The sequence below is a fragment of the Platalea leucorodia genome, assembly GCF_965183815.1.
Source record: "Platalea leucorodia genome assembly, chromosome: 10".
Classification (NCBI taxonomy): domain Eukaryota; kingdom Metazoa; phylum Chordata; class Aves; order Pelecaniformes; family Threskiornithidae; genus Platalea; species Platalea leucorodia.
Window position 1 is genome coordinate 2,203,318 of NC_138832.1, and position 24,890 is coordinate 2,228,207.

The 24,890-nt window shown below is 46.9% G+C and overlaps 2 protein-coding genes across 5 annotated transcripts in view; both read right to left on the minus strand.

The window, feature by feature from the left end:
- Positions 1-3,508: 3,508 nt before the first annotated feature.
- LOC309595649 (syntaxin-1B-like) lies at positions 3,509-4,390 on the minus strand (the record flags this gene model as incomplete). The annotated part of the gene is made up of 1 exon (XM_082322882.1): positions 3,509-4,390. The coding sequence occupies one exon, from the start codon at positions 4,388-4,390 to the stop codon at positions 3,509-3,511; it is 882 nt and encodes a 293-aa protein (XP_082179008.1).
- A 3,120-nt stretch (positions 4,391-7,510) lies between these two features.
- The window catches only part of BRWD3 (bromodomain and WD repeat domain containing 3), a 62,492-nt gene continuing 45,112 nt past the window's right edge, over positions 7,511-24,890 (minus strand). For 2 of the 4 annotated variants that reach the window (XM_082323483.1, XM_082323481.1), the window contains 13 exons: positions 24,765-24,876; positions 24,340-24,401; positions 24,094-24,249; positions 22,667-22,787; positions 21,800-21,925; positions 21,629-21,710; positions 20,008-20,064; positions 19,357-19,497; positions 18,942-19,094; positions 16,772-16,935; positions 16,112-16,209; positions 15,428-15,586; positions 7,511-14,211 (listed from right to left, as the gene is read on the minus strand). In XM_082323483.1, the coding sequence (XP_082179609.1) occupies positions 13,427-14,211; positions 15,428-15,586; positions 16,112-16,209; positions 16,772-16,935; positions 18,942-19,094; positions 19,357-19,497; positions 20,008-20,064; positions 21,629-21,710; positions 21,800-21,925; positions 22,667-22,787; positions 24,094-24,249; positions 24,340-24,401; positions 24,765-24,876 (2,216 nt within the window). In that variant the 3' untranslated portion in view covers positions 7,511-13,426. Of the gene's footprint in view, positions 14,212-15,427; positions 15,643-16,111; positions 16,210-16,771; positions 16,936-18,941; positions 19,095-19,356; positions 19,498-20,007; positions 20,065-21,628; positions 21,711-21,799; positions 21,926-22,666; positions 22,788-24,093; positions 24,250-24,339; positions 24,402-24,764; positions 24,877-24,890 lie in introns of those variants that run through there. The other 2 variants (XM_082323482.1, XM_082323484.1) reach the window with 2 other exon arrangements.

The window sequence follows — 24,890 nt, forward strand, 5'->3', positions numbered from 1 at the left end:
GTTTTCAATGGGAATAGTTTGAGGAAAATGAAAATATAATTCATTAAATCTCTCAGCTTGAATTAAAATATATAAATATTTTGAATTAAGAATTTATCCTTGCTCTCGTGCCAGGGTGTGTTGTTCAAGGGCAACTGGAATACAGCAAAATGGAATTAAGAGTCCTAAACATGGATGCAACTTTCCCTTCCACTTTTGCCAGTAAATGTGTGTGTCTGGAGGTCTGGCCAAACAGATGCTGCAAACTGAACGGGACTCGGGGAACTTAGCTCCTATTCAATGCTCAGGAGGCTTTTAAAGTTGCATTCACAAGAAATTCTTCTGCTCGGGAGGTATTTGTTGTGACGTGAAAAAGCAACAGTGCTGAAGGGGTAAAAATGCAGTGTTTGACCGGGAGCGCACGAGTCCTCGCGGGGTCTCTGAGCGGGAAGGAGAGGCTGTTAACCTGCAGTAATCTACCTTTAAAAACCGTCCTATAGGGCGATTAAATTGTGCTAGAATTATTTGCTTGTCTAAATGTCAGCAAAAGATATTATACTCTTCTAAAGATATATTTTCAGTGGTGTTTCTTCAACTGAGACTTCGCAGGTGAAAACCAGCGCATGCTGCCAGCACACTTACAAACTCCTTGTACTTTTAAGCCAGCTCCTGTTAATGCATTTTACTAAAAGGTTCCTCTTTTAATGAATCTTATTCTGAGCATCCATTTGCAGTCGGGTTAATACAGAAATCACCTTTTTGCTCCAAGGAGCCGCTGGCAGAGGCGCCGCCAGGTCCGTCCCCACGGGCAGCGAGCCACCCGGGGCCCGGAGCGGGCATGGCAGCCACCAAGCAAGGCTGGGGTAGGGCTCGTTTTCTTCGTGCGGACAAGGTAAAAGCATCATTTTCAGAATATCGGTATTAGCGTGTTCTTCCTTAATGATCTCTAGGTGGAAAGAAAGGCAAAAAAAGTATAATCCGATCTGAGCGAGAAACATTAAAATATCTTAGGCATAACTGTAGCCTTGGCATGCCGTTACAGAACAGAGCTAAGGGGTTTGGGTAGCCTGATTTTAACTTAACGCGTTTGGCTTTCTCCTCGTTTTCCCCTTAAATGTGAACTTCCTAAATTTATGATGCTCATTTGGGAAATAATTAAAACAGCCTCCTCATGTATATTCTCTGAATCATTAAAGCAGGTCCTCCACCTTGGCTTCATCATCCCCGGGAATATTCATAAAGCAAACGTGCTCCAAATGAAGTGCCAACCTTTACTCAGAAGAGAAAGGAAACTTTCCCATCCTGTTGAATGTTCATGCCCACATTACAATATTATTAATTACTTTGCTATACAGTAATCAGTCTCCATCTGAGGTCAGTATTTAATGAAAGGCAACCAAGCATCAGAAAAACACATGAAGAATAAACTCATAAAGTCTCATAAACGGCTGAAGCCATCGGTGGGAAGATCTGCTCCGAGGTACAAAGTTTCTCCTGTTTTTCTCCTACTTTAACTCCTCACCTGTCCTCGTAACACAAATCAGGGCTATTTTCTCGTTAATCCTGTATGCCACAAAGAGCGTGCCACCAGCTGCTGCTGCCGGCAGCAAAAGCCGCAGCCCCGGCAGCAAAAGCTGCAGCCCCAGCAGCAAAGGAGCCAGCGCTCGGGGTCCGTCACCTCCGCGCCGGGCTCCGGCGGAGGCTGAGCTCCATGAAAACCCCTGGAACGCGCCCTGGCTGAAAGCACGGACGATATCGCGGTGTTTTTCCTGCGCTTTATGGATAATCATTCACTGAGCAGCTCAACCAGTCCTGCAGGGCTGCCGGCGCTGGCTGCTGCCCAGGGACCCGAGCCAGGGCTCAGCCAGGGCTCTCCCGAGTGCTCGCTCTGCAGAGACGCTGTTTGCCCGGAGCCGTGCCGGGGTTGCATAAAGCGCGGTTAAATATAAGTTAGGCTGCATTTGGGTTTGCCACCTCCCCTACCTTACTGAGGTTTTTCCCTTCTCTGTATGTCCTGGAAGTCTGTAAATAGTCTTCAGTGCTTCCCAGGAGGCTGCTTTTGCAACTGCACATCAAATGTGGTTTTTAATATAAGATGTAGACGGCGTTTCCCACGGCCTGGCCACATGAGGTGGGACAGGGCAGGCCGTCCCTGCCCCACGCTGGAGAGGCTGGTCGGGAGCCGGAGCCACCGCGGCACCGCACCGTCACACGGCAAGCGTGGATAAAGCTCGTCCTTCTGCTCGCTGCCTTTATTGATTTCCACTTTGGAAACTTCCTCTGGGGCTGTTGGACAAAGAGGAGAGAAATGAACCAAGAGAAGGCCACTCCTCCATGAAGCTTTGTTGAGAAAGCCTCCCACTATTCCCATCTTCGTCCCATCGAACACGGTTCAGGATGCTGAGCCAAACTCAGTGCAATTAAGGCTGCATTTGCTCCCCTTGTGTGTTCGCATTTTCCCGTCATCTTTAATTACATGGTTGTGTCTAGTTTTTACCAACAAACTCAATCTCTGGCCTCCTCCCGTGCCCGTACGGCCCGTCCTCGCTTCACGAGCGGCTCCGCAACACTTTGTTCCCTTCGCTTCCCGGGGTTCCCCCTCCTTCCTGACCGCACGCTGCGGGCAGCGCGGTTCCGGGAGCTCAGCCCCGGGCCGAGCACAGCCCCAGCCTCGGCGCCGGGAGGGAACGCCAAAATTCTGGTCCAGCCACAAAACTCTACCGTTTTGGTGGGTTTCTTAGCGCTGCCCGGGAATGACGCGGTGGGGCAAGGGGGCTGCAGCCCCGGGGTGCCTGGGCAGTGACAGCATCCCGGGGTGCAGGGACGTCCCAGCTCCATCCCTCCATCACCCGCACCCGTGCCTCCCGGCGCTCCCACGGCAGCGGTGCCGTTTGACTTGTGCTTGCTATAAATTCCAGGGAAGAGGGAAACACAAAATTCAGGAATTTTGCCCAGGAAGTAGAAATTGGAGAAAGTGTGGAGAATAAAGATTCAGACGTGGTGGAGGAGCCTTCATGCTGCTCCATGGTGGCACTGAGCCATCGAGTCCCCTCACCTATAACAACAAATGTGCCAAAAACTTCAACAGGCATCTTTTTTTCCTGTCCTTTAAATAAAAAAAAAAAATTGAAACATTAAAGTTTTTAAGTTAGGTTTCATAGTATTAAAAGCGCTTTCCCTCGTTGAGCCCTGCAGCGCTCTGGGTGCCTGTCCTGCGGCGCAAGCGCGGTCTCCATGCCGTTACGCAAGGCGTGCGTGGTCCCTGGGCCATCGTGCAAGGAGGGTGCGGTCCCCACAGGAGTGTGCAAGATGTGCATGGTCCCCGTGCTGCCGTGCAAGGTGTGCATGGTCCCTGCACCGTCGTGCAAGGTGTGCATGGTCCCTGCACCATTGCTCAAGGTGTGCACGGTCCCTGCACCGTCGTGCAAGAAGTACAAGACAGCAGCAGCTTCTCATGACACCATTTCTTGCACAGACACGGGGGGAAGCCCTGAGAGCTGCTGTAAAAGCCTGCCGGCGGGGCTCGGGCTCATCGGACGGCCCCGCTGAGGCAGGGCAGGCAGGTACAGCAGGCGCAGAGGCTGAGCGCAGCCGTCAGCAGGGCCGAGAGCCGCGACGGCCGCTGGTACTTGATGGCTTTCTTCACCTCGCCGCCGGTCTGGGCGACGTAGTCGAGGGTGCGCAGGACGTGCTGCTCCACGCTGTCGGTGGTCCCGTGCTGCTCGGCCAGCAGCCCCTCCAGCTGCAGGAAGAGCCCGTGCAGCTCCGCCATCTGCGTTTCCAGGTCGAGGAGCTGCCGCTGGCGCGCCTGGGCCAAGGCCAGGTGCTGCTTGGCCTTGAGCTCCCCCAGGTCCCGGCCCACGATGCGGGGCGCCTCGGGGCTCTCGGCCAGCCGGTCCAAGTCCTCAGCCCTCAGGTCGATGCCTGCCAGCTCCACCTGCCTCCCGATCTGCTCCTTCAGCCTCTGCCAGTAGCGGCTCTCGCGGGCGTAGTGGCGGGCGAGGACGGCGCGGTACCGCCGCAGCAGCAGCCACAGCTGGGTCTGGCGGACGCGGGGGCCCGCTCGCCCCGTCCCCTCCTCCGGCGCCGCCGGCAGGGCGCCCAGCCGGGGCTGCAGGGCCATGGCCTCGCGGGCGAAGGCGGCTCTGGCAGCGGAGAGCCCCTGCTTCTCCCGGACGATGCTCTCCTCAGAGGTGCAGCACAGCACCGTCTGCTGCAGCCTGTTGATGCTCTCGGAGAGCTGCTCCAGCCCCTCCAGCGCCCGCCAGAGCTTGGCCGCCTCCCGCAGCACCCGACTGACAGGGCTGGCATCGTCCCCAACAAACGCCGGGTTGTCGAAGCACAAGGCGTCCTCGTGCAGGTCCCCCTCGGCCACAGCTCGCCGCCGCAGCTCCGCCAGCCGGTCCCTCATGCTCCACGCCGGCTGCCAGCACCATCCGTGGGACGGGCGACCCATCAGCCCCGGGAGGGGAGACGCGAGGCTGGAGCTCCCTGCGTCAGCAGGAGCTGTTAAAACCTTCCCTCCCAGCGCCCGAGCAAATATTGATGGAGGCGGGCAGGCCGCCCTGCGTCAGCCGCCGGGCCGGACCCCACCGCACCGCACCGCCGGCGGGGAGGGGAAAGGGGTTCTGACAGGAGACGGAGCGGGAGGAAGGCAGCCCGGGGTGGGACAGCTGCCAGCACCGCCAACGCCTGCGTCATGGGAGAGGCTCTGCTGGCTCAACGTCCCATTCTCCAGGTTTTAAGACAAAGGGCTTTTATTCACTGAGAGACAAAGAAACCCCAAAAGTCCGGGGGCAGAGGAGGGGGCCGCCCGGGCGGCTCTGCCCCAGCCTCCCCTCCTGCCGCAGGGCCCCGCTGCGGCACCTCCGTCCCGCACCCTGAAAACAGCCTTCAAACAGCTTCGAGGGAAGAAAGGGCATTTAACCAAACACCCATTGCACTCCTTTTCAGACCTCTTAACGAGCCTTGAAGAGCAGCTTCGATGAGGATATAACCACCGACGGGCAAATCATCCCATTGCAGTGCCCATTTGGAGTTGAAACGATGGGACGGAGGCAAAGCTCGGCTTCCCCCGCTGCGAGGGCCGGCCAGGGGCTGCCTCTCACCCCCACGCCGCGGGCAGGGCCCTGCGCGCGCGAAGCATCGCGGCAGCGGCGGATGGAGGAGGGTGCTTTCGGGTTTTCCAGGCGGGAAACGAGCGCTGGGATGCCACAGCTGCCCTGCGCGTCAGGGCGCGGTAGTATTTACACCAGACACTGCTGAAATGCATAAAAATCACAATTTAATTCTGAAACATCTTCAAAAATTGCCGTTAAAAAATCATACTTCTACAAAGTGCCTTTCCAAAGTGCATTAGAAGAATAATTGAATTGTTCTTTACCACATCGATATTTTATATCACATATTTTATAGCATGTATTATCATATAAGACCTAAACATATGATGATATAAAGTATATAACACCTGTGGTACAATATCTACGGGAGCGACAGCGAAGGGTGGTTTGACGAAGGTAAAGCGTGTAATTTCTTCTCGCTAATGCCATTTAACGGAGGTACGTAGCAGGGCGGCTTCAGCATCTGCGCCATACAAGTTTAATTTTGCTCTCTGTAACCAACAAGGCCAAGGAAAAAAAGCCCTTCTGTTCCTGGGGCCTGGAGTACGAGCGTTGCGTTAAAAGGAAGATATTCATTCACAGCTGAAAGGAATTTCCATTTGGCCCATTTGAATCAGCACAATAAAATGAAATGTCAAGTAAATCAAGAGATGAAAGAGGGGAAAAGCCAAAATCATAGAATCAATCATAGAATCATAGAATCGTCAAGGTTGGAAAAGACCCTTAAGATCATCGAGTCCAACTGTCAACCTATCACTGCCAAGTCCATCTATACCATGTCCTCGAGCACCACGTCTGTCCGTTCTTTAAATACCTCCAGGGATGGGGACTCAGCCCCTGCCCTGGGCAGCCTGGGCCAATGCTTGACCACCCTCTCGGTGAAGAAGTTTTTCCCCATACCCAACCCAACCCTGCCCTGGCGCAGCTTGAGGCCGTTCCCTCTCGTCCCATCGCTTGTTCCTGGGGAGCAGAGACCGACCCCCCCGGCTCCAGCCTCCTTTCAGGCCGTTGCAGAGAGCGAGGAGGGCTCCCCTCAGCCTCCTCTTCTCCAGGCTGAGCCCCCCCAGCTCCCCCAGCCGCTCCTCCCCAGCCTTGTGCTCCAGCCCCTGCCCCAGCCTCGCTGCCCTGCTCTGGCCACGCTCCAGCCCCTCCATGGCCGCCTTGGGGTGCGGGGCCCAGCGCTGAGCACAGCATTCGAGGGGCGGCCTCACCGGTGCCCAGCGCAGGGGCACCATCACCTCCCTGCTCCTGCTGGCCACACCAGTCCTGACACAAGCCAGGATGCCGTTGGCCCTCTTGGCCACCTGAGCACACTGCTGGCTCATGTTCAGCCAGCTGTCAGCCAGTCCTGGGTTGGGAGAGCAGTGCGCGGCGGGCTAGGCCGGAGAGCTGGGCGGCAAGGAGAGGCCAGCCGCAGGGAGGCCGCCCTTACCTCCGTGCCCGGCGATAGCTGGCTCTGAGCATTAAACCGCCTGTGCCTGACGGGTGCCAGGGCTTCAAGGCCTCCGAGGCGTGTGCGGGAACCGCAGCCCCGTGACCGTCCCCATCCCGCCCCGCTCGCGCGGGGACGGCGCGGCGGCGGCCTTACCGGACTCAGTTTGACCGCGGGCAGGCAAGGGGCGGCCTCTGCCCGCCAGGCCAAGGCAGCCCGCAGCCGGAGCCGGCGCCGTCCCTCCCGGAGGAAAAGCCCTGTTTAAACAACAGTATCGCTACTATTAACAAAAGGGCAAGAACAGGGATGAAAAAGGAGTAGTTCCTTGTTTTGCATTAAAAATAGGCACAACCGCCTCCTCCGGCTGAACCTCGCCGCCCGAACGGCCCCGCGTCCCGCGGCGGCGGAGGGACCTCACCCAGCACCCTCCTGCCCTGCGCCCGCGCCGCTCGGGGAGGCTCTGCACGGGCCATCGCCCGCGGCAGCATTTTCCACCCAGCTCCCCATGAAAGCGCCAGCCGTTCCTCTCCTTTTGCCCAAGGAAACGGTATTTTGGAGCCAGGTCGGGGGATGATTTGGGTGACAGCACCCAGCGAGCCCTCGCCCCTGCCTTTGGCCGAGGTGAGGCTCTCCGTCCTGGCCTGCTCAAGATCCACACGGTTCATAAACGTTTCCACATCCAGTTCAATTCATAAACGTTTCCACATCCAGTTCATAAACGTTTCCACATCCAATTCATAAACGTTTCCACATCCAATTCATAAACGTTTCCACATCCAATTCATAAACGTTTCCTTTTTTGTAAGTACAAAATGACCCAGTTGAATCAAAAAGTGATTTTCTTTTTACCTTGAAAACTCAACTTCAAATTATTTGTGGTCTTTTTAATGTCTAAACTATTTAGTAAGCAATGCAAAACCAAAGTAAGAGTTTATCTTTTTTTTTTTTTATTAAGACAATCCCACAGCTGGAAAATGAAACATCCTAGATTACATAAGTGACTTCAAAAAAACTCTAGAAAAAAATCTTTACAAATTTACATTTGTACAATACAAAAACTAACAGCTCATTGCATATAAATATTACATTTGGTCTGCCAACAAGTGGCATCAAAATCCCTGAAGTATTCATTTAAAGGGACCTGAGATAGCGGATGTGAAGATATGGGCATAAATATCACCTGGAAAAAAAAAAAAAATCAATATAGAAAGTAGACATAATTCTAATAGTTTTGTGCATTTTTGGAGTATTTTAAATCATCCAGAACATGGAGAGCCTAAATCACGTGAATATCATTGCTCCAACATCACCTGGTATCTCTACGTGAAGTCTGCTAGAGTGATTCGCGGAGGAGTGACGAGCCTGTATTAGTATTTCTACAGAAAACCAACCACCAGCCTTTGAGCGTACCCGAGCAGCCGCCGCGCTCCGCGGAGGCGTTTTTGGGAGAGGAAGGGAGGATTCGGGGTTCGCCCGGCGCAGCGCGCGCGGCGGCGGGGCAGGCGGCCGCCCCGGCCCCTCCTGCGGGCACCCAGGCAGGGCCCCGCGCCCCGGCGGCTCCGCGCCCCGTCCCTCCGCTTCTCACAGGCCCGGGAATCGGGAAGATGTGCAGTGCTTGCCAATTAAAAAAACCCAAACCCGAGAAACTGCTCTCAATTGCCCGCCGGTTTAAAGACTTCCCAAATATCTCCCGGCCTGTGGGTTCCCCACGCGGCCGCGGTTACCTACCGGGAGCGTTAACTCACAAGTGCAGCACTACGCGGCCGCGTTTTGCTTTCAATTCTCCCAAACTCTCGGCAGGTACCCGCATCCGTGCGCATAAAGGTATTTAAGCACCATTTTTATAATACTAGAGTTAAGGCTGTGACAGCAATTCCACTGGAAACCTAATTTTTCAGGGATTCATAGCACAGTTGTGTAAGTTTGCTGTGGGCTGAACATGACATAGTAAAAATGTACAAGCTTCCAACAGGTCTTTGCATTTCTAATACTAAAAAAGACAACTTTTAGACTAAATTTTGCAGGCTGTTACTTACTGTACAGAAAGGAGTTCTTTTTTTTCAATGTGTAAACCTCTGATATACTAATATTTGAAAATTATCTATCGCACATGCGCAGTAATTTTCTATAATACATACTTGTAAGAACACAATGACAGCTCCCTACAATACTAAATATAGATTTATCCTTGGATTGTTAACTGCTCCTTCAGTCTATCATGTAAATAATTAGCATTTTATAAAACTTTGCATGATGGTTTTAAAAAACAAAATAAAAAAAAAAAAAAAATCGAGAAATGTAAACACGGAAATCCATTTTTAAAACACTGAATTCATGACACGGAGCAACGACAGCAGGACACTCCAAGGCGGGGCTGACAAGGCATCCTTAAACCTGCAGCTATCCCGTTTTCCCTGTCATTCACCGCTCGGATTAAAGATGAAATATTAATCAAGTTCTTATCCAAAATTAGTGATTTAAACTTATTTTCTCATGCTTGTGATTTTTGACCGGTTGTCAAAACCACTCCAGACACCCAGGAGCAGCCCTTTCCAACGCCTGGCAAGGTTCATCTTGCTTTTTGCGGCCAAGAGAGCCTCCAAACGTTGTCAAAAGCAACACATCGCAGTTGGTCTTTCCACGTTTTTTAAATTACTTGAAAACTCCCCTTACTACGCACCCGGTGCCACTTCTTTTCAGCGCTTTAGGAACCACCCGGCCCGCCTGCTTTCGCGCGGGAGACGCAGCCGAGGCGTACATTTAAGCAAACGTTCAGGGAAAATTAAAATCCGCAACAGGACGCAAAATTTTAAGCAGCCAAAAATCCTCCGCAAATTATTTCTTCGTGATTATATTTAGCTTGTTTATCTGCAGGGTGGGGGTGGCTGGGATAAGGAGGGTGGCCTCTGCTTAGTTGATGGAGAAAGATGGAAAGGAGTGATAAAACCGCCCAGACCCATCTAAGTTCAAGCACCGACATGGAAGTTTCATGGGTTATTTAAAGCAGAAATACCTCGTGAGGCTGGAAGCACACAACTTCTCCGAGGGTTAGGTGAACCGCAGTTCACATCCAAGGGGAAAAAAGGAGCGATTCAGCAGAGAGGGAGCGCGGCGTTACGGGACGCTGGGTGGAACCACGGGTGGGTTTACGCCGCCGCGCGTCGGGCAGCGCCACGCCGGGCATGGGTGGCCACGGAGGCGCAGAGCGGGCGAGAAGCCAGCCCTCAAACTTGCCATCTTCCTTAAATCCACCTCCAGCAGCTGGGGAATGTTGCTAGCAAAGGAAGGCAGATAGAAAAAAATGTGGAAAGTCTTGGGGAAAAAGAGGGGTAGAAAGAATTAAATCTTACAATTAAATCTAACTCTAGCCAAAACAAAATTCATCAAGATATCCTAGGTTTCCAAAAGAGTGTCATAAATAACCTGCAGGGGCAACGAAGGGAAGCCAAAGAAGAGAGGTGGAGCACGGTAAAGAGAAAAACAAAAGGTGATAGAGAGAAAGCAGGCAAAGTTTGGGCTGAACCGAGACAGCAGCACATCACTAGTGCAAAAGAAGCTTTGTCATTCGTGCCCTGGCGCGGGAAGAAACGGGAGCGCTCCGGAGAGAGCAGATTTGCAGCCAGGAGAACCCGAGACCAAAGATGCACCCGAGCCTTTCAGCCCCGTCGCCCCAGAGGACGGAGCTGCCGCGAGTGAAGCCCCGCGGGCGCCAGCCCCGCTTCCCAGGGCGTCTCCGAATGCCCTCGAGTCCCCCGGCAACTCGGGAGAGGGATCGTGCACGACCGCCCATCCAGAGAAAACTCTGAAGCACCGACGCCCGAGAAGTCATCCGACAGCAGCAGCGGAAGCCCCGGCCTGCCCGCGCGCCTGCTGAGCCCTCAGGAACCTGGCACATAACCACACCTTCAAACCCGTTTCCTAGGCAGAGTTTTGGGGGTTTTTGTTAGAAGTGCAAGGAGAGAGACCACGCTCCTGGCGCCGCAACACAGCGGGCAGCGCAGCCCGGCGACCTCGCGAGCGCGCCCGGGGTCTGGTCAGGGAGCGGGACGGTACGAGGTTTAACTCATTTTACTGCTTCTGCTGCGCCTGCGGGGCTGATGCTCAGTTTTCTGCAACCAGAAGTGGCTCCTAACAGGATCTGGGTTTTGAGAGAAAGTGTCCAAGTTACTACGAAATTATAATTATTCCACAGAACGAGGCTATGTGAAATCAATTGCCTAACTCAGAGAAAGAATCCAGATATAAACCCAAGTAAAAATAACATCGCTAAAAACAAGTTATTTCTTCCATGCTTATGAAAGGTTCTCATGCACAAAAAAAGCTTTTTTTTCTTTTTTTTTTTTTTTACACTAAGCAATAGCTGTTGTTCTAGCACACCCTGCTGTCTAGCTCTTAATCATGTAACACATTTGATTAATACTTACGCCACAGCAAAGTGATGCTTCACTGTTATCTTCACAGTACTTCATTACATAGAAAAGATACATTTAAGAACATATTTAATATTATTCTAATTGCTGCTAAAATACACGAACTTATAAAATGATTTCTCTGGAATCCACGTGTTTTATCTCTCCCCAACCCTTACACAAAATAAATAAGTAAGTGGATCTTCGGCCAGTCAGAAATAGAGGAAAAGCATTTCTTTTGCACTTCAAGATTTTCAGGCTTTAGGACAGAAACCATAGTGTTTACATTAGCTCAACGGGACTGATCTAAAAGGGTATGATTCTGACTATGGACTGATGCATACATGCTATTCCTGGTTATCATACGTAGAAGGACCAATCAGTCAAAGAAATAATACATTTCTTATAAATATATAAGTGTGTGTATATATATACATACATATGAGAGAGATGATAGGACAGGTGTTTATATTTAAAGCCCAACACAGAACTAGGAGAGCCTCTGCACCGTTTTTCCCCCCCATCAAAACACAACCGAATCAAGTCCAGAAACGGATGACGGCCGATTCAAAACGCTCCTTAAAAAAACTAAAAAGTGTGATTTTTGTACTGTACCATAAACTCCTATTAACGCTCTGAGCAATTTAGGATATACTCTCCCCCATCACAAAACTAAACCTCTGCATTTTTTCAAGTCATTTTGCATCTAACTAGAATTTTTGGATAGCGAGATAAAATAGCTAGTGCTTAATATAGAAAGTCAAAAATTAAATTCCTTCTGCATCTGAGAATATACACGGGTCACTCTTTGCTGCCTGAGGTTTTCCAGAATTATTGACCAAGCCGTGCACAGAAGAACTTAAGGATACCGGATGGAAGTTTAAAAATCAAAAACCAAACAAAACAAACTTGAAAACCTCCACCAAAACTCTCTCGTCTCTTTTTTCGTTTGTTCTCTCTGGGTAATCTAACGCACTCTGTTAAGCAAGCTAGAACTGTCAGATGCGCTTAGACAACGGGAGGAACTGAAGTCCCACATATATTCCAGCCAGAGGCTGCTCGGCTCCGGCTCAGCCCACGCCGAACACCAGTTTCCGTTCACCGAGGAGCAAGACCACAAACGTCGGCACATACTGCACTATCACTACCAAAATGATTTCTCTTTTCAAGTTAGCATTTTTCAGGATAACAAGAGTACAGTGCAACACGAATTCTCTTCTGGAAGCTTGAGATACAAGAGTCCGTCCGGAGGCCGCGAACGGGAGCTCATCCGTACGGGCAGCCACCGGAGGTACCAGAGCTCCGTTCAGCTCCCTCCTCACCTTCAGGGGCAAATTAAACCAGACGCAGATTTGCACCGAGCAAGTGGCAGCAGAAATGCGCGGGAGACAGTCGGCCTATCTGCGCAAACAAATCGCCATCTGCTGAAAACGTTCTGCTTCTGAAAACTCTGAGCGTTGCTTAGCTTTGTTTTCATTGTGTCAGTATAACGAAGATATAGTCACTCTACAACTTCGCGAGCAATTCCATCCCTCTACGCTCCTCCTTGCCTCTTCTTCAACACGTACTGAATAAGAGCATCTATTTTCTTTTAAGTTTCCAGTAGTTGTAAATAGAGGTAGCTGAGCTACTATTAAAAATCACGTTATGCTTTGAAGAGGAGGAACCTTTCAAATGTTGAAGTTACCCCTTAGCTGCACAATCTCTATTAATACTATAAAAATATGAGAGGACAAAAAGAAAATAGATGCAAGTAACTTTTGCATTTGGCACCTTTTGTCTAGATATTCATACTTCTCAAGTATTCTCTTTTTAATAAAGTTAATGCACACATAGGACACACCACATCAAAGGTTTGCTACATATTTACAAGGCACCAACCCTTTGTCGCTTTGTACATGAATAGAGAACCGATAGAAAGCACATCAGGACCCCCGTAACTGTAGTATAGACATACTTCAGTTCAGCACAATTCATGAACGTTTGGCCTGGGAAGATTAAAATAATCCAGATCCTTCTTACAATATAGAAACTGTAAACATTTTATAGCTGCCTTTAGGATTGGTGTATTGTGCAAAAGTTATAATTATTACTGTGTATAAGGATTTATGGCAGAAACCACATAAAAACTCTGTAAGAAGGTGCTATTTCTATAATACAAAAACAAAACAAGGGAGAGAAGTCACAACCGTGACTCAAAATGTCATGTTCTTGTTGAGAAGCTGGAAGCCTCTTTAATGTGATGAACTCATAGTGTGTGGGGAAGAATTTCTGTAATTTAAGGCCTAATGAATAAGGCTTGCTTTGACCAATGAAGTGTGGCGATCTGAAGTTTCAAAACAAACGCAAACTGACATAATGGAAAAGCACCACTGTGAAAGGTGAGTGGAGTCCCCGCACAACTTGCTTGGTAGATTTTCTGGTAAAATCCCTGCAGTAGAAGGCCATTGAAGTTCTTTTAAAATTGTTCCAAAGTTTTTCATCTGTCAATAATTCCATCCCATGAGATGGCTGACCCTGGCTTTTTCTGTCATTTTCCGCACCCTGCCTGACCTGGAAGTACCAAGGTTCAAAGGATCCTCGGTGTGCACAAAATTGTCATTATCAGAATCGTCGTTGTACAAGACAGTTCTCCTGCCCTCGTTCCTTGTTTTGATTCGAGGCGGTCTGCTGAACCGCCCTCCAAACACATTTTCGCCAAATTGTCCTCCAAACAGATTTTCAAATTCATCATCTGTAATTCGGGCACGTTTCGCTCTGGTGGCTCCTCGCGAGGCTCCTCTGCCTCCTCGGCCTCTTCTTCCTCCCCTGCCGCCACCTCTTCCTCTGCCACAGCCTCTTCCACCTCTACCACCTCTTCCCCCTCTACTCCATCTCCCCCACCTCCCCCATCGACCTCTCCTCCCTGTCCCTCTGCCCTGCCAATTCCGTTTCCCACCGGTGATTTTTCTTTTGATTTTTCTTTTGGGTTTTTTGGATTGCACAACTTTGCTGTAGTCGTGGTCTCCATCGATGTAATCCTGATCTGTTCTAGATGTTGATTCAGAGTCTGAATCAGAGCCGCTTCTGCTTTCAGAACTTGAACTGGATCCCGATTCCCCACTTTCTGATGAAGATAAGCCAGATTTTTCCTTTAATTCTCTCTTCTTTTCCTCTTCCTCCGCCTCCTCCAGATGCTCATCTTCTTCTGATGCACTTATTAACTTCCTCTTGACTCCTGTCCGAGGTTCTCTGCCATCACCATTTGTAAGCGGTCCATCAGGAGAGTGATCTAAGCAAACACAAAATAACCCTATCGGTTATCATCATCACGCCTGAGCCAAACAGGATACAAGAAGTGGGATTCGCCTCATCTGCCTCTGAGGTGTGCTCTGGGGATGATCCAGCTCTCAGCTACTTGCCACTGAGGACCTTTATATGCTGTGGAGACAAACAGGGGCTCTAGGGGAAAATTTATCAGTCAAAGTAAACACAGTTCATCTTATCTGGAAGCAAGGACTGCAGACTCTCTCGACTAAGAGTTCAGTGAAGATCCAGTCAATAAAAGGAGCCCAGAGTGACTAGGTCAGACACAAACATCTAGCATTTAGTCAGGTGAAGCCTACCTGGGGTGCCAAGGCAGAAGAATCTCTAAAATCCATTTCAAACATATATATGTTAAAATAACACTCTGCAAGTAGTATTTATTCCCCATCAAACGCATGTTCTCCAAAGGCTTAGTGCAGGGAACGCTTGTGGCAAGCACAATTTCAAGACAGTAAATAACCCAAGAAAGCTCACCAGGATTGCTGAACACCTTAAATTAAAAATATATAAAGTACCTTGCTGGCTTGGGACCCAAAATACTACATGTTTTCGGAGTTAGGAATCTGACAATGAAGATTAAATACCTTCTTTAACACGGGATACGGAAAGCTCACCTGCAACATACAACACTGCTACAGCACAGTAGTATGGGCTTGACAAACGCTTCAGGGTTTCAGCCAGTGCCTACCTCAGTGGAAAGTCTGATTAACATGACCCAGAGACAAAATACCACGGTTTTCAAACAGTGTTTCCCTTCTAACCACAACCACTTGATTATGATAAAAATATTTAAGTGTTTTAATTTTTTTCATCTTTGGTTTCAACTTGATTAATAAAAGGACAAGATTTTGGGGTGGGGATTCTTTTGGTTTGGTTTGCCTTTTTGTAACTCCTGAAGAAACTGTCATTCTTAAGAAATTTAAGAGCAATCAAGCTTTTTCCATCTGTAGAAATTTTAAAAGACTTCACTGAAGCTCACGTGGCATCGTGTGCATGCCACACTTCAGACAAGAGACCACAGAACTGTAAGAAGTAAGGTAAAATGAATTCTTTAGTATGGTTTGGGGACGTAGTATAATGCTAGACTCAGGCAAGGGTACCATAAGCATCAGACAGAAGCAACATCTGTCATTTCTAGTGAAACCAGTCATTCAAAGAACAGAATACTTATTATTTCTCACCTTGTTTCACTGGGGTAGATTTACTCCTGATCGGTCTACTTTTCCCTGGATCAATGGTATTTCCACTTCGGTTCTGTGCATTTGAGCCCGAGGAAGACGGCTGGCCTTCCATCTCTTCACCAGTGGCTGAACCCAGAGGTTCTTCTGCTGTATCTGAAACTTCAGACAGGACACCACTAACGTGACAGAGTAACTTTTATCCTCTATTTATAGGGCTGTAAAGCAAGGCATTTTGGGGAAGGTTTGTATCACCTGAGTTAACAGCCCAACTCAGGAGGTGAATCTCGCCAAGCTGCCTCTGCAGCCATGAAGAGACAGATTCCTCCGGGGTGTAAGCCAAAGTAAGCTTAATGTATTTGTAATCGCTGCATGAGAAAAGCCCGTATACGGGAAGCGCGGGCTCTTGTCACTAGATTAGTCTCACCAAGGACAGACCCAGGTTCCCTATTCTCTGACCCTCACCAATAACTTACCAACAGCTGGAGGGCCAAGTGCAGCTAACACAATCTAAGACAACGTATTTACATGACCTTGCTACTTGCTCTTTCAACAGGTGGGTTTTGCACGTGTCTCATGAATATAAAAGATTTAAACTGAACATTAAACATCCTTCAGCTTTTTCACCATTCTGCACATACAAGTTGCTGCAAGAGAAAGGACGCATTTTAGAAAATTTCTCCTCACCATGAGATGAAACTGAAGAACTAGTTCTAGTCAAAGGCAGTGAGGTATTCTGGTTGGGTTTAGGTTGAATCTTCATTTGCTTCTGTTTCCCTTTTGGGCTGAAGACACAAAATATCCCAAAGAGATAAAAGTGTTAGTGCCAAAAGACTCAAAACCAAAACCAATTTCCCCTGCAAAGTGTCTTCGTTTTTTGCAGCAAACGCATAACACAAATGATCCCTTCCCAGTGCTTGCACAGGTGTCGTAATACTAAATATAGTGACAATAACATTCTGTTTGATAAAGGCATATGAGTTTGCAAGAACAAGATTTTTATCTCACCTTTTAAAACAAATATTGTTTACTTAGCTAATGTATCATACAGAAGTCAGGAAAGTATGATACAGCACTTTTTTCAACAGTTACTAAACAAAGGCAAAAAGAAACTTGCTCTTCCATTTTCTCCAGAGGGAATACTTCTAAGTATATAGTCTTTCACTTACCAGAATTACGCACAAACTACAAATTGAGCATGGGATTTGAGCTCATGATTTTATCACCCAAAAGAGCAACTGCATCAGGAAACGAGCAATACTGTTACTGGCTGCTTTTTCACGAAGGCACGGCTACCGCTGTCATCTCAAGCGACGCTGATAGCAAGTCTCACTACCATTACGTTACCTGGATGCTCTGCTAGTGGATGGTGAACTGCTACTGCTTCTTAGCCGTTTTCGGTACCGTGGCCTTTTCCTCTTCTGACATTGCATTGCTGACTTGTACTCAGAGATTATATTTTTCATATGATTTTCAAATAAGGCAGATAGTCGAAGTGTCATGCTGTAAATCTGGAGTGAGAAAGCATGGTCATAGTTATTAGAAGCTGAATAACTAGAAGATCGCCCCCTCTCCCTCCCCCCCCCCCCCCAAAAAAAAAAAAAAAAAAATCACGAAGATGCCCAGACTTTGTAGCACAAAAGAAAAATTCATGGTGACATTCAACTACGAGGTTCTTTACAGATAATTTCCCTCCATAGTGCATGCATATTCTCGCAACAGGAAGGGTTTTCATAAAATGATTTAATTACTTACAGTAGAAAATATTTACAGAATTAAAGGAAAATGAAGGTTACTGAAATATAGCCTCCTTTTTTAATCTCCATAAAGCATGGAAGCACGCCATAAGGTAACTTGATGTATCAAGGGAAAAACAATTGAACTTCACTGCCCCCTCACCTTTGTTTTTTGCTTTAATTCCCTAGTGACGAGTCCTTACACCGCCCCTACAGAGCTGCACGCAGAAGCCAACAAAAATGTCCTCATTCCTAATTTCTGTAAGCCAGGTGTCAAAATCCTTAACCCATTTTCCTGTCCTCTTTCTAGGCCTTGCCTCTGTGTAACCTCATCCACAAATTCACTCATGGCTACTTCTCCATATTTCAGACTGTATTTACTTCTGTTCAAGATTTTACCTTGGGAGTGTCTGAATTATGACAAACTAAGAGTTCAAACTCAGCATAAATAAAAGAATGTTCTTGATTCCTTCCTCATACTCATACCCTTCTGCTGCATTCAGTCTTCTGAAAATTGTGTAAACACCACCCAGAAGATGTTATCATCACCTTATACTCAGACCTCTTCCCATTTCTTGCAGTCTGTCTGAATATAAAATCTCTTTGATACAGAGTTTTCTTTACATTCATGTAACTTAATTTTTGCCCAGACCCTTATAATTTAGCAATGTCTCTCTCTTTAACTCTGGTACGTAGTACCCTGCCCTTCTCGCCTCCATTCAGGACACCGTTGTTGCAAAGACGGTAAAACGGGCTAGAAAACCTCAGGACGTTGGCACGCATTTGGCAGCAGACGAACCGGCAGTGGCAGAAGGCCCAGCTGAGTGCCCCAGCCCTCCAGCAAGGATCATCTCGCTGAGGCACTTCACGGTATTTAAGCAAATGGATATTGATGGGCCACTCTATTGAAGTAATTTGGGAGTTGACTCACAAGCTGTTCAGTGATTAATACGCAAGGAAGTTCCCAGGGAGTGTGCAGCAGTAAATAACTCGCCAAATTTACTCTGCTATCAAGCACACATAAAACACCCTCAAATCACCTGTCTTCTTGCCATCCCCTACAGACTCCCTTTCTAATTAAGTGAGCAAAAGTTACTGATCGTTATCTTCAGAGCTCACCCGCAGCCCACCTTTCAGCCCTTATTCAACACCAAGAGTTCAATCCACCTTCAGCGACAGCAACTTTGTGCTTTCTCCCATGCTACCACTCGGCTGGAGTTCCCCTCTCCCACAGCATCATCCTACTTCAAGCTTACTCTCATCGTCCTGCTTACACAAAACACAGTAGCAGTTATTCCACGGACGAGCTAAGACTATTACTCCTCAAGTGACGAGTAAGGTCGCACAACCTCCTGCTTCCTCCCATCCAGCACCGTTTCCACGTGCGCTGAAAGCTCACAGCAGCTGCTGAAAGCAGCACGCTCTGCTCCTTCTCCCGCTTGACAGCGCCTAGCATAATAAAATCTTGTGTCACACCATGTGAGGTGCCACATGACAATTTTACAGTAACATTAAATTCTATGTATTACTGTGCTTTAAGTAATAGTATCTCAGTCTAGTCCCAAACGGCATACATTTCTTAATAGCTTATAAGTGCTCCTGTTTCTACACCAGAAATATTAGGCAACTTTGTGACCAGCACTCTTCTCTATGCTAAACGACGTGTTTCAGAGATGTGATTTGGCATGCAATGCTTTGCTCTCCAGATGCAGACCTTATACCTGTACTCATCACGTAGGGCCAGGGGCTTTGTAAAGAAGGGATTAAAATATATTACTTACTCGAGACTTTTTATTAGGAGTGTAAGCTTTAGAGTTGCAGAATATTAAACGAATATCTTTGTAGAATTCCAAGGGACTAGTGTAGTTTCCTGCTTCCAAGGTTTCTTTCACAGTGCTGAAGTCCATAGGAGTGTCTACGATATCTCGATAATCCTGTAAGAATACACAAGAAAATCATAAAGGCTGACAAATCCTACAGCAATAAAAACACCCAAGTGTTCATCCGCAACAGTGGCTCTCAAGTAATTATTTCTACTTAAGAATTACAGCAGATAATTCTCTGAAAACACCCGTGCACAGAACATGGTGTGTTCCAGCTCAGAAAGGGAGAGGTTAGCCACGTGCCCAGCATGGATGTTTTGCCAAAGGATGAACAACAGGCTTTTTGAATTTTGAATATGGAAGCTATACTTACAGGATAGGAGAAGAGATCAACAGGCTGCCTAAAAGGCTCCGAGTCCTCTCTCTCATAAATCAGGTTTAACAACTGCTTGCATTGCTCTTTCCAAGCATCAGGACTTGCTTTCATGGGCTGTCTTTTTATTCGTCGTCTTACCTGCAGGGAAACAGATGTATTTCATCATTTTTCAGATTATTCAGAATTTTCACTTTAAGTTCCTATTAATTTACTAGTATTATGATTCAAAGCTGATTTCCACAATTAAGAACAGAATTACGGTAAGATTAAAGCATAGCTGATGGCACAACAATATGCAGTATGTAAATAGCAGAAATATGCCTTTGCTGGTAATACATAAACACTGAAACCCGTGAGAGGTATGCAATATTTCAGATCCAGGCTTGCTGGTTTTGTCAGCTTTCATCCAATTTTGATTGAAAATTGAATCTTTCAAATCAAATTAAAAAAAGATTCTTCAGCCTTTAAGTAAATTTTCCTGCACAATAACTTCCTTAGTCTGCCCACACTTACACACACATGCAACTGAATCCACAGCCCCCCAGACTGCGGGCTATGACAAATTGGAACCATTCCGGACCTAAACGAGCGGTTCGGTACCTGGTCCATCTCCCTCGCAAGCTAGACCAAGCAGAAATGTTTACTCACTCGTCTTTTCCCAGAGGAAGTTCCTGGAGCGTCTGAATCTACATCTACTTCTGCCACCTAAAGGCAAAGGTAACGATTACACACACGCACGCTTGTACGCACCCTCAGCGATGGGAGACGGGTTTAAAACCAAGCAGCCAACAACAACCACCACAATTTTCAACTACTCAAACGCAGCGAATGGTTGAAGCAAAACAGAAACTAGCTTCAAACTAGAACGTACGTAACTTAAAAACAAAAAATGAGGTGGATAAGCTGTTTCATCTCTTTTCCAAGTTTGCTTCCACAGAAATTCTATATAAACACGTGAGGAATACGAATGGCTTATTTTCAGTCCTTAAGACTCAGCAAAGTCCTAGTCCTGCAGAGCTGTGTTCCCCTGCCTAAACGTTCATGCCCTGAGCACCAGTACTGGGTTTATCCAGGCTTCACGTAGCGCCTTACTTACATCAAGTGTATGTAATATTCTTTTCAGAATCTGGATTTAGAAATTACAACAAAAACTCCTTGTACACAGCTTTCTACCAGTAATTAAAAACAAGTCATTTTGAGAGGACCGGGAAGTTCCTACAAAGAATATAAAAGTAATTTCTTTTTTATTTTAAAACATATTATAAACCAAAACATATTATAAACCAACTCTTTGAAAGGCTGGAGAGAAAGGAAGGTGATATAGTAGCAATTTTGGACACTTTTGGTCACTGCTTGACATGGAACAGATGAGATTCACAACTGGCACAAGAAGGCTGAGTTGGGAAAAGAGGGTCTGCTATTTAAGTCATGGAAATCCCTCACTGTCTTCAAAATACTCTTTTAATAGTCTATGAAAATAGATGCCGTTATTATCATCTTCGGTTTTATAAAAGCAATTATATTATTACATTGTAGTATAGACTTTAAGTTTCAATACAAATCCAAGACAACAGCAGCAGCCATAAGCATACAGGTGTTCAAGCGGCATCAGGTTTAACTTAAATATTTCAAAACAATGGAGTGTGTCTGGGGGAAGGGAGGAGGGAAGAAACCTCCTAACTAAACCTTATACTAGCTCATGTATTAGAAAGCAACACTGAAAAAGTAAAACAAACCCAAGTGACTTAGGTTATAACAGGTCACTGCTTTGCGTATTTCAAAACGTTTACAAACTGCATTTAAGGGCACAAGGCGTAAGGAGAGAGAAAAAGTTAAAGGAAGTGATAGCGAACCTGGTTTCTACCTCTCATTCCACTCCATGGCACGACTGATGGGAAATGACACAGAATTACACAAGAAAACCAGCTCCGCTGCCTCGCTGACAATAGAGCTGTTGTCTTTCTGGTTCGGCAGACTGAATCATAGCTCCAGTTCATGTCCCCCTTACTTATTGATACTTCCTCACACACCGAAACGTCATGTACTGAGAGAAGATTAAAGGCAGGCAGTTCCGAGAATCATTTGTACTTACTTAAGGGAGCTTATTGCCCCAGGTGAGCAACACAAACGGCCTAAACAGGCTCATCTCAAAAACTCAGTGCAACGACCCATAAAATAAAAACTCAGGAAAAATCTTTACTCAAACTTCTTCCAGGTGCTGAATTTTAAAAAGGCAAGAAGTTCTGACGATCAGACTTAATGGTCTTACCTCCTCTTCTTCATCAGTACTGCTTAGGTCTTCTGCTTTCACCTTGTTATATATTTCCAATATATCAGTACAACTCTGATCCCTGCAGGACAACAACAAAAGCCAAAAATACGTAATCAAATATCTCAGAAGCTCAAGGTGGCAGGGCTATAAAGTAAAAAACATGCCTACCCAATGAAGCGAAGTAAGACATCTGTTACAATTTTGGCTGCTTTGACTATGGGACTGTCTGGCTCGTTGAAAGTCCTGGCATTGTGTTCAATGTATCGTACCTCCCACATCAGTGCAGAGATTCTCCTGAAGAAAAAAACAAACAGGACAGGGATGGAGAGGAAGGTGTACATTATTTTCTTTCTCAGTCCAGTAGGATTCCTCAGTAAAAAAAGGAATCAGGTAATCCAGGTCCAGGGGAAACAGGTTGCCAGAGACCAAGTTTCTGTTCTGCTGAGTGCCCCAGCGTGCCAGGCTGTGCCAGCTTTGTGGGAAGAAGATGTCCCTCTTCAAATCACCAGCGAATGGAATGGAAAGAGGAAACAAACCTACTGAAGGAGACTGCTGACTGCTCCCACTTAGAGAAAGCCTTAGAGATAAAGCGGTCCTCAGAGGGGAACAAAAACAGCAGGGCATTATTTATCCCCAAGTTCACTGGAAAAACTGAGATTTCTAGTTTACAGCACTGTTTAGCTCACTTCTGGCAACGGCAATACAAGCAAAGCATCTGGTTCAAAGGCAGTGGAGGTACAGACAAGGCATATATGCTCTGCCTACAACGCATCCAGAGAGTAAGGCTCAGTATGTTAAACAAAAAAGACACTCCAGATCCAGATACACCAGCTTTTGCCTTAACAATGTAGCCAAAAGCATTTATTATTATTCAGCAAGACTCACTTTGCCCAAGCCAAAGACAATCTGATCGCATGCTTGGCTCATTGAAGAAATATATTGCTGAAGTGGCACTACATAGTACTCAGCTGAACATACTGTCCTCGATGGGGCTATAGTAAATGTAGATTACAGACAAATAAAAATTCAACTGACCTATAAAACCTGTTTTCAAGTCTCCTCCTGATCGTGGTAAGGTCAGTTGGATAAGCAACAACAGTGCAATACATGGGATAGGCACTAAGGTCCACTGGAACAGCAAAGGGATTAGAAATGTCTGAAAGACAAAAGATCAAACTAATTAGATGCCTCAGAAGATACCAGAAAGAAAGTTATTTTATAACTAGATTCCTCATAATGGTTTCTGGGTTTTCTTTCTAAGAATTCAGCAAAAGCAATGCAGATCTACAGCTGGATATGTCATTACGCAAAGGGCAGGATTCTTCCTCTTGTACCGTCTGTTACCTACTCTTCAAAAAGCATGTTTTGGTTAAGTATGGCATCTGAGATTTGCATGTGTGCTGGTTTTGGCTGGGATAGAGTTAATTTTCTTCACAGTAGCTGGTACGGAGCTGCGTTTTGGATTTGTGCCGATAACAGTGTTGATAACACAGGGATGTTGTCGTTCCTGCTGAGCAGTGCTTACACAGAGTCAAGGCCTTTTCTGCCCCTCACCCCACCCCACCAGCGAGCAGGCTGGGGGGGCACAAGGAGCTGCGAGGGGACACGGCTGGGACAGCTGCCCCCGACTGCCCAAAGGGCCATCCCACACCATGGCGTCATGCTCAGCATAGAAAGCTGGGGGAAAAAGGAAGGGGGGGACGTTCGGAGCGATGGCGTTTGTCTTCCCAAGCAACTGTTACACGTGATGGAGCTTTCCCGGGGACGGCTGAGCACCCGCCTGCTGAGGGGAAGGAGTGAATGAATTCCTTGTTTTGCTTTGCTTGCGTGTGTGGCCTTTGCTTTACCTATTAAACTGTCTTTATCTCAACCCACGAGTTTTCTCACTTTTACCCTTCCGATTCTCTCCCCCATCCCACCGGGGGTGAGGGAGCGAGCGGCTGGGCAGTGCTCAGTTGCTGGCTGGGGTTAAACCACAACAGCAAGCCAGCAGCCAACCCTATTGCTAAAAAGCAACATGGCATATGCACTTACAACAGGAATACTACAACAAGCAACATAAACTAAGAATACAGACATGGCTTGTGTATAAATACAGGATAGAATTTAAATCACAGCGTGCTATTAAACTGCTACAAACTAGTTACAAGGTGTTTGTTGGTGAGGATGTTTGGTGAGGACTTACTGCTTGGTTTTTGAGGGGTTTAATTCAATGTTTTGCTCATTTGCATCTAGATGTGACCCACTGGGAATCCCCACTAAGCTGAAAGGAAGCAGGTCAAGCCCGAGAAAAAAGGGAGTATAACTGAAAGGGACACCATATGAAATTTAATTTCAATGATTTAGTTGAGCACATTTCAAATACTCCACACCAACTCCCAACACTCCATCCTATCTACTCTTCAGTCATGTGCCGCCACGCTGATATTCTTAATCCTTCCACCTTTTCCCTTCAAACATACCAAGGGAAAGAAGTTGCTCAATCCCCCGGATTACTCGTTCACATTCTTCGTCTCTGGAATGGGCCCCCCATTCTCCTTCCTGGGGTTTGTAGAGAAGAGCTGTCAGCTCATCTGGAGTCACTGGAACTCCAGCACCCACCTCCTCCGGATAAGCAGCTAAAAACGAAGAATTCAACAACAGTAAGTATTAGCAGTGGCAAAAACGTACTTACTTTGCATATGGACATGAATTCAACACACACTTACTTCCTTCTGGAATTGGTTCCATGTCCCATGGACTCATCCTCTCTCTTTCATTATTGTCCCAGCTATTAAAAAAAATACATTGGAATGCATAAGTTGAAGCTGACTATAATGATACAGCTTTTCTCCAACAGACTTAAAACAAAAAGGTCATGCCTATTAGAAAAAAGACATGTCACTAGCTACATTCAAAGTCCTTATTTTTCTCTGGTATCTCCTATATATTCGCTGCATTGCTGTTTACACTAGAGGTGTTATTTTAGGAATAAGTTAATACTTAAATAAATAAAACCAAAGTGGCTGATTATGTATTTAAACGGGAAAAAGGATCCTAGTTCTTGAGGTACACATTTAAGTTGCACGTCCATGTCCAGGAGACCCAGAGCATGTAAACCTGTGTGATACACTACAGCTATGTAAATACTTACTGAACACAGTAGCACTGGAAGGAACTATCAGGATATTCGGCCTGGAAAGGCTGTTGACTCTCCACAGTTCCAAACCACCAAGCGTCATCTATTATACTGCGAAATCTATCCCCTATAAGGAAAAAG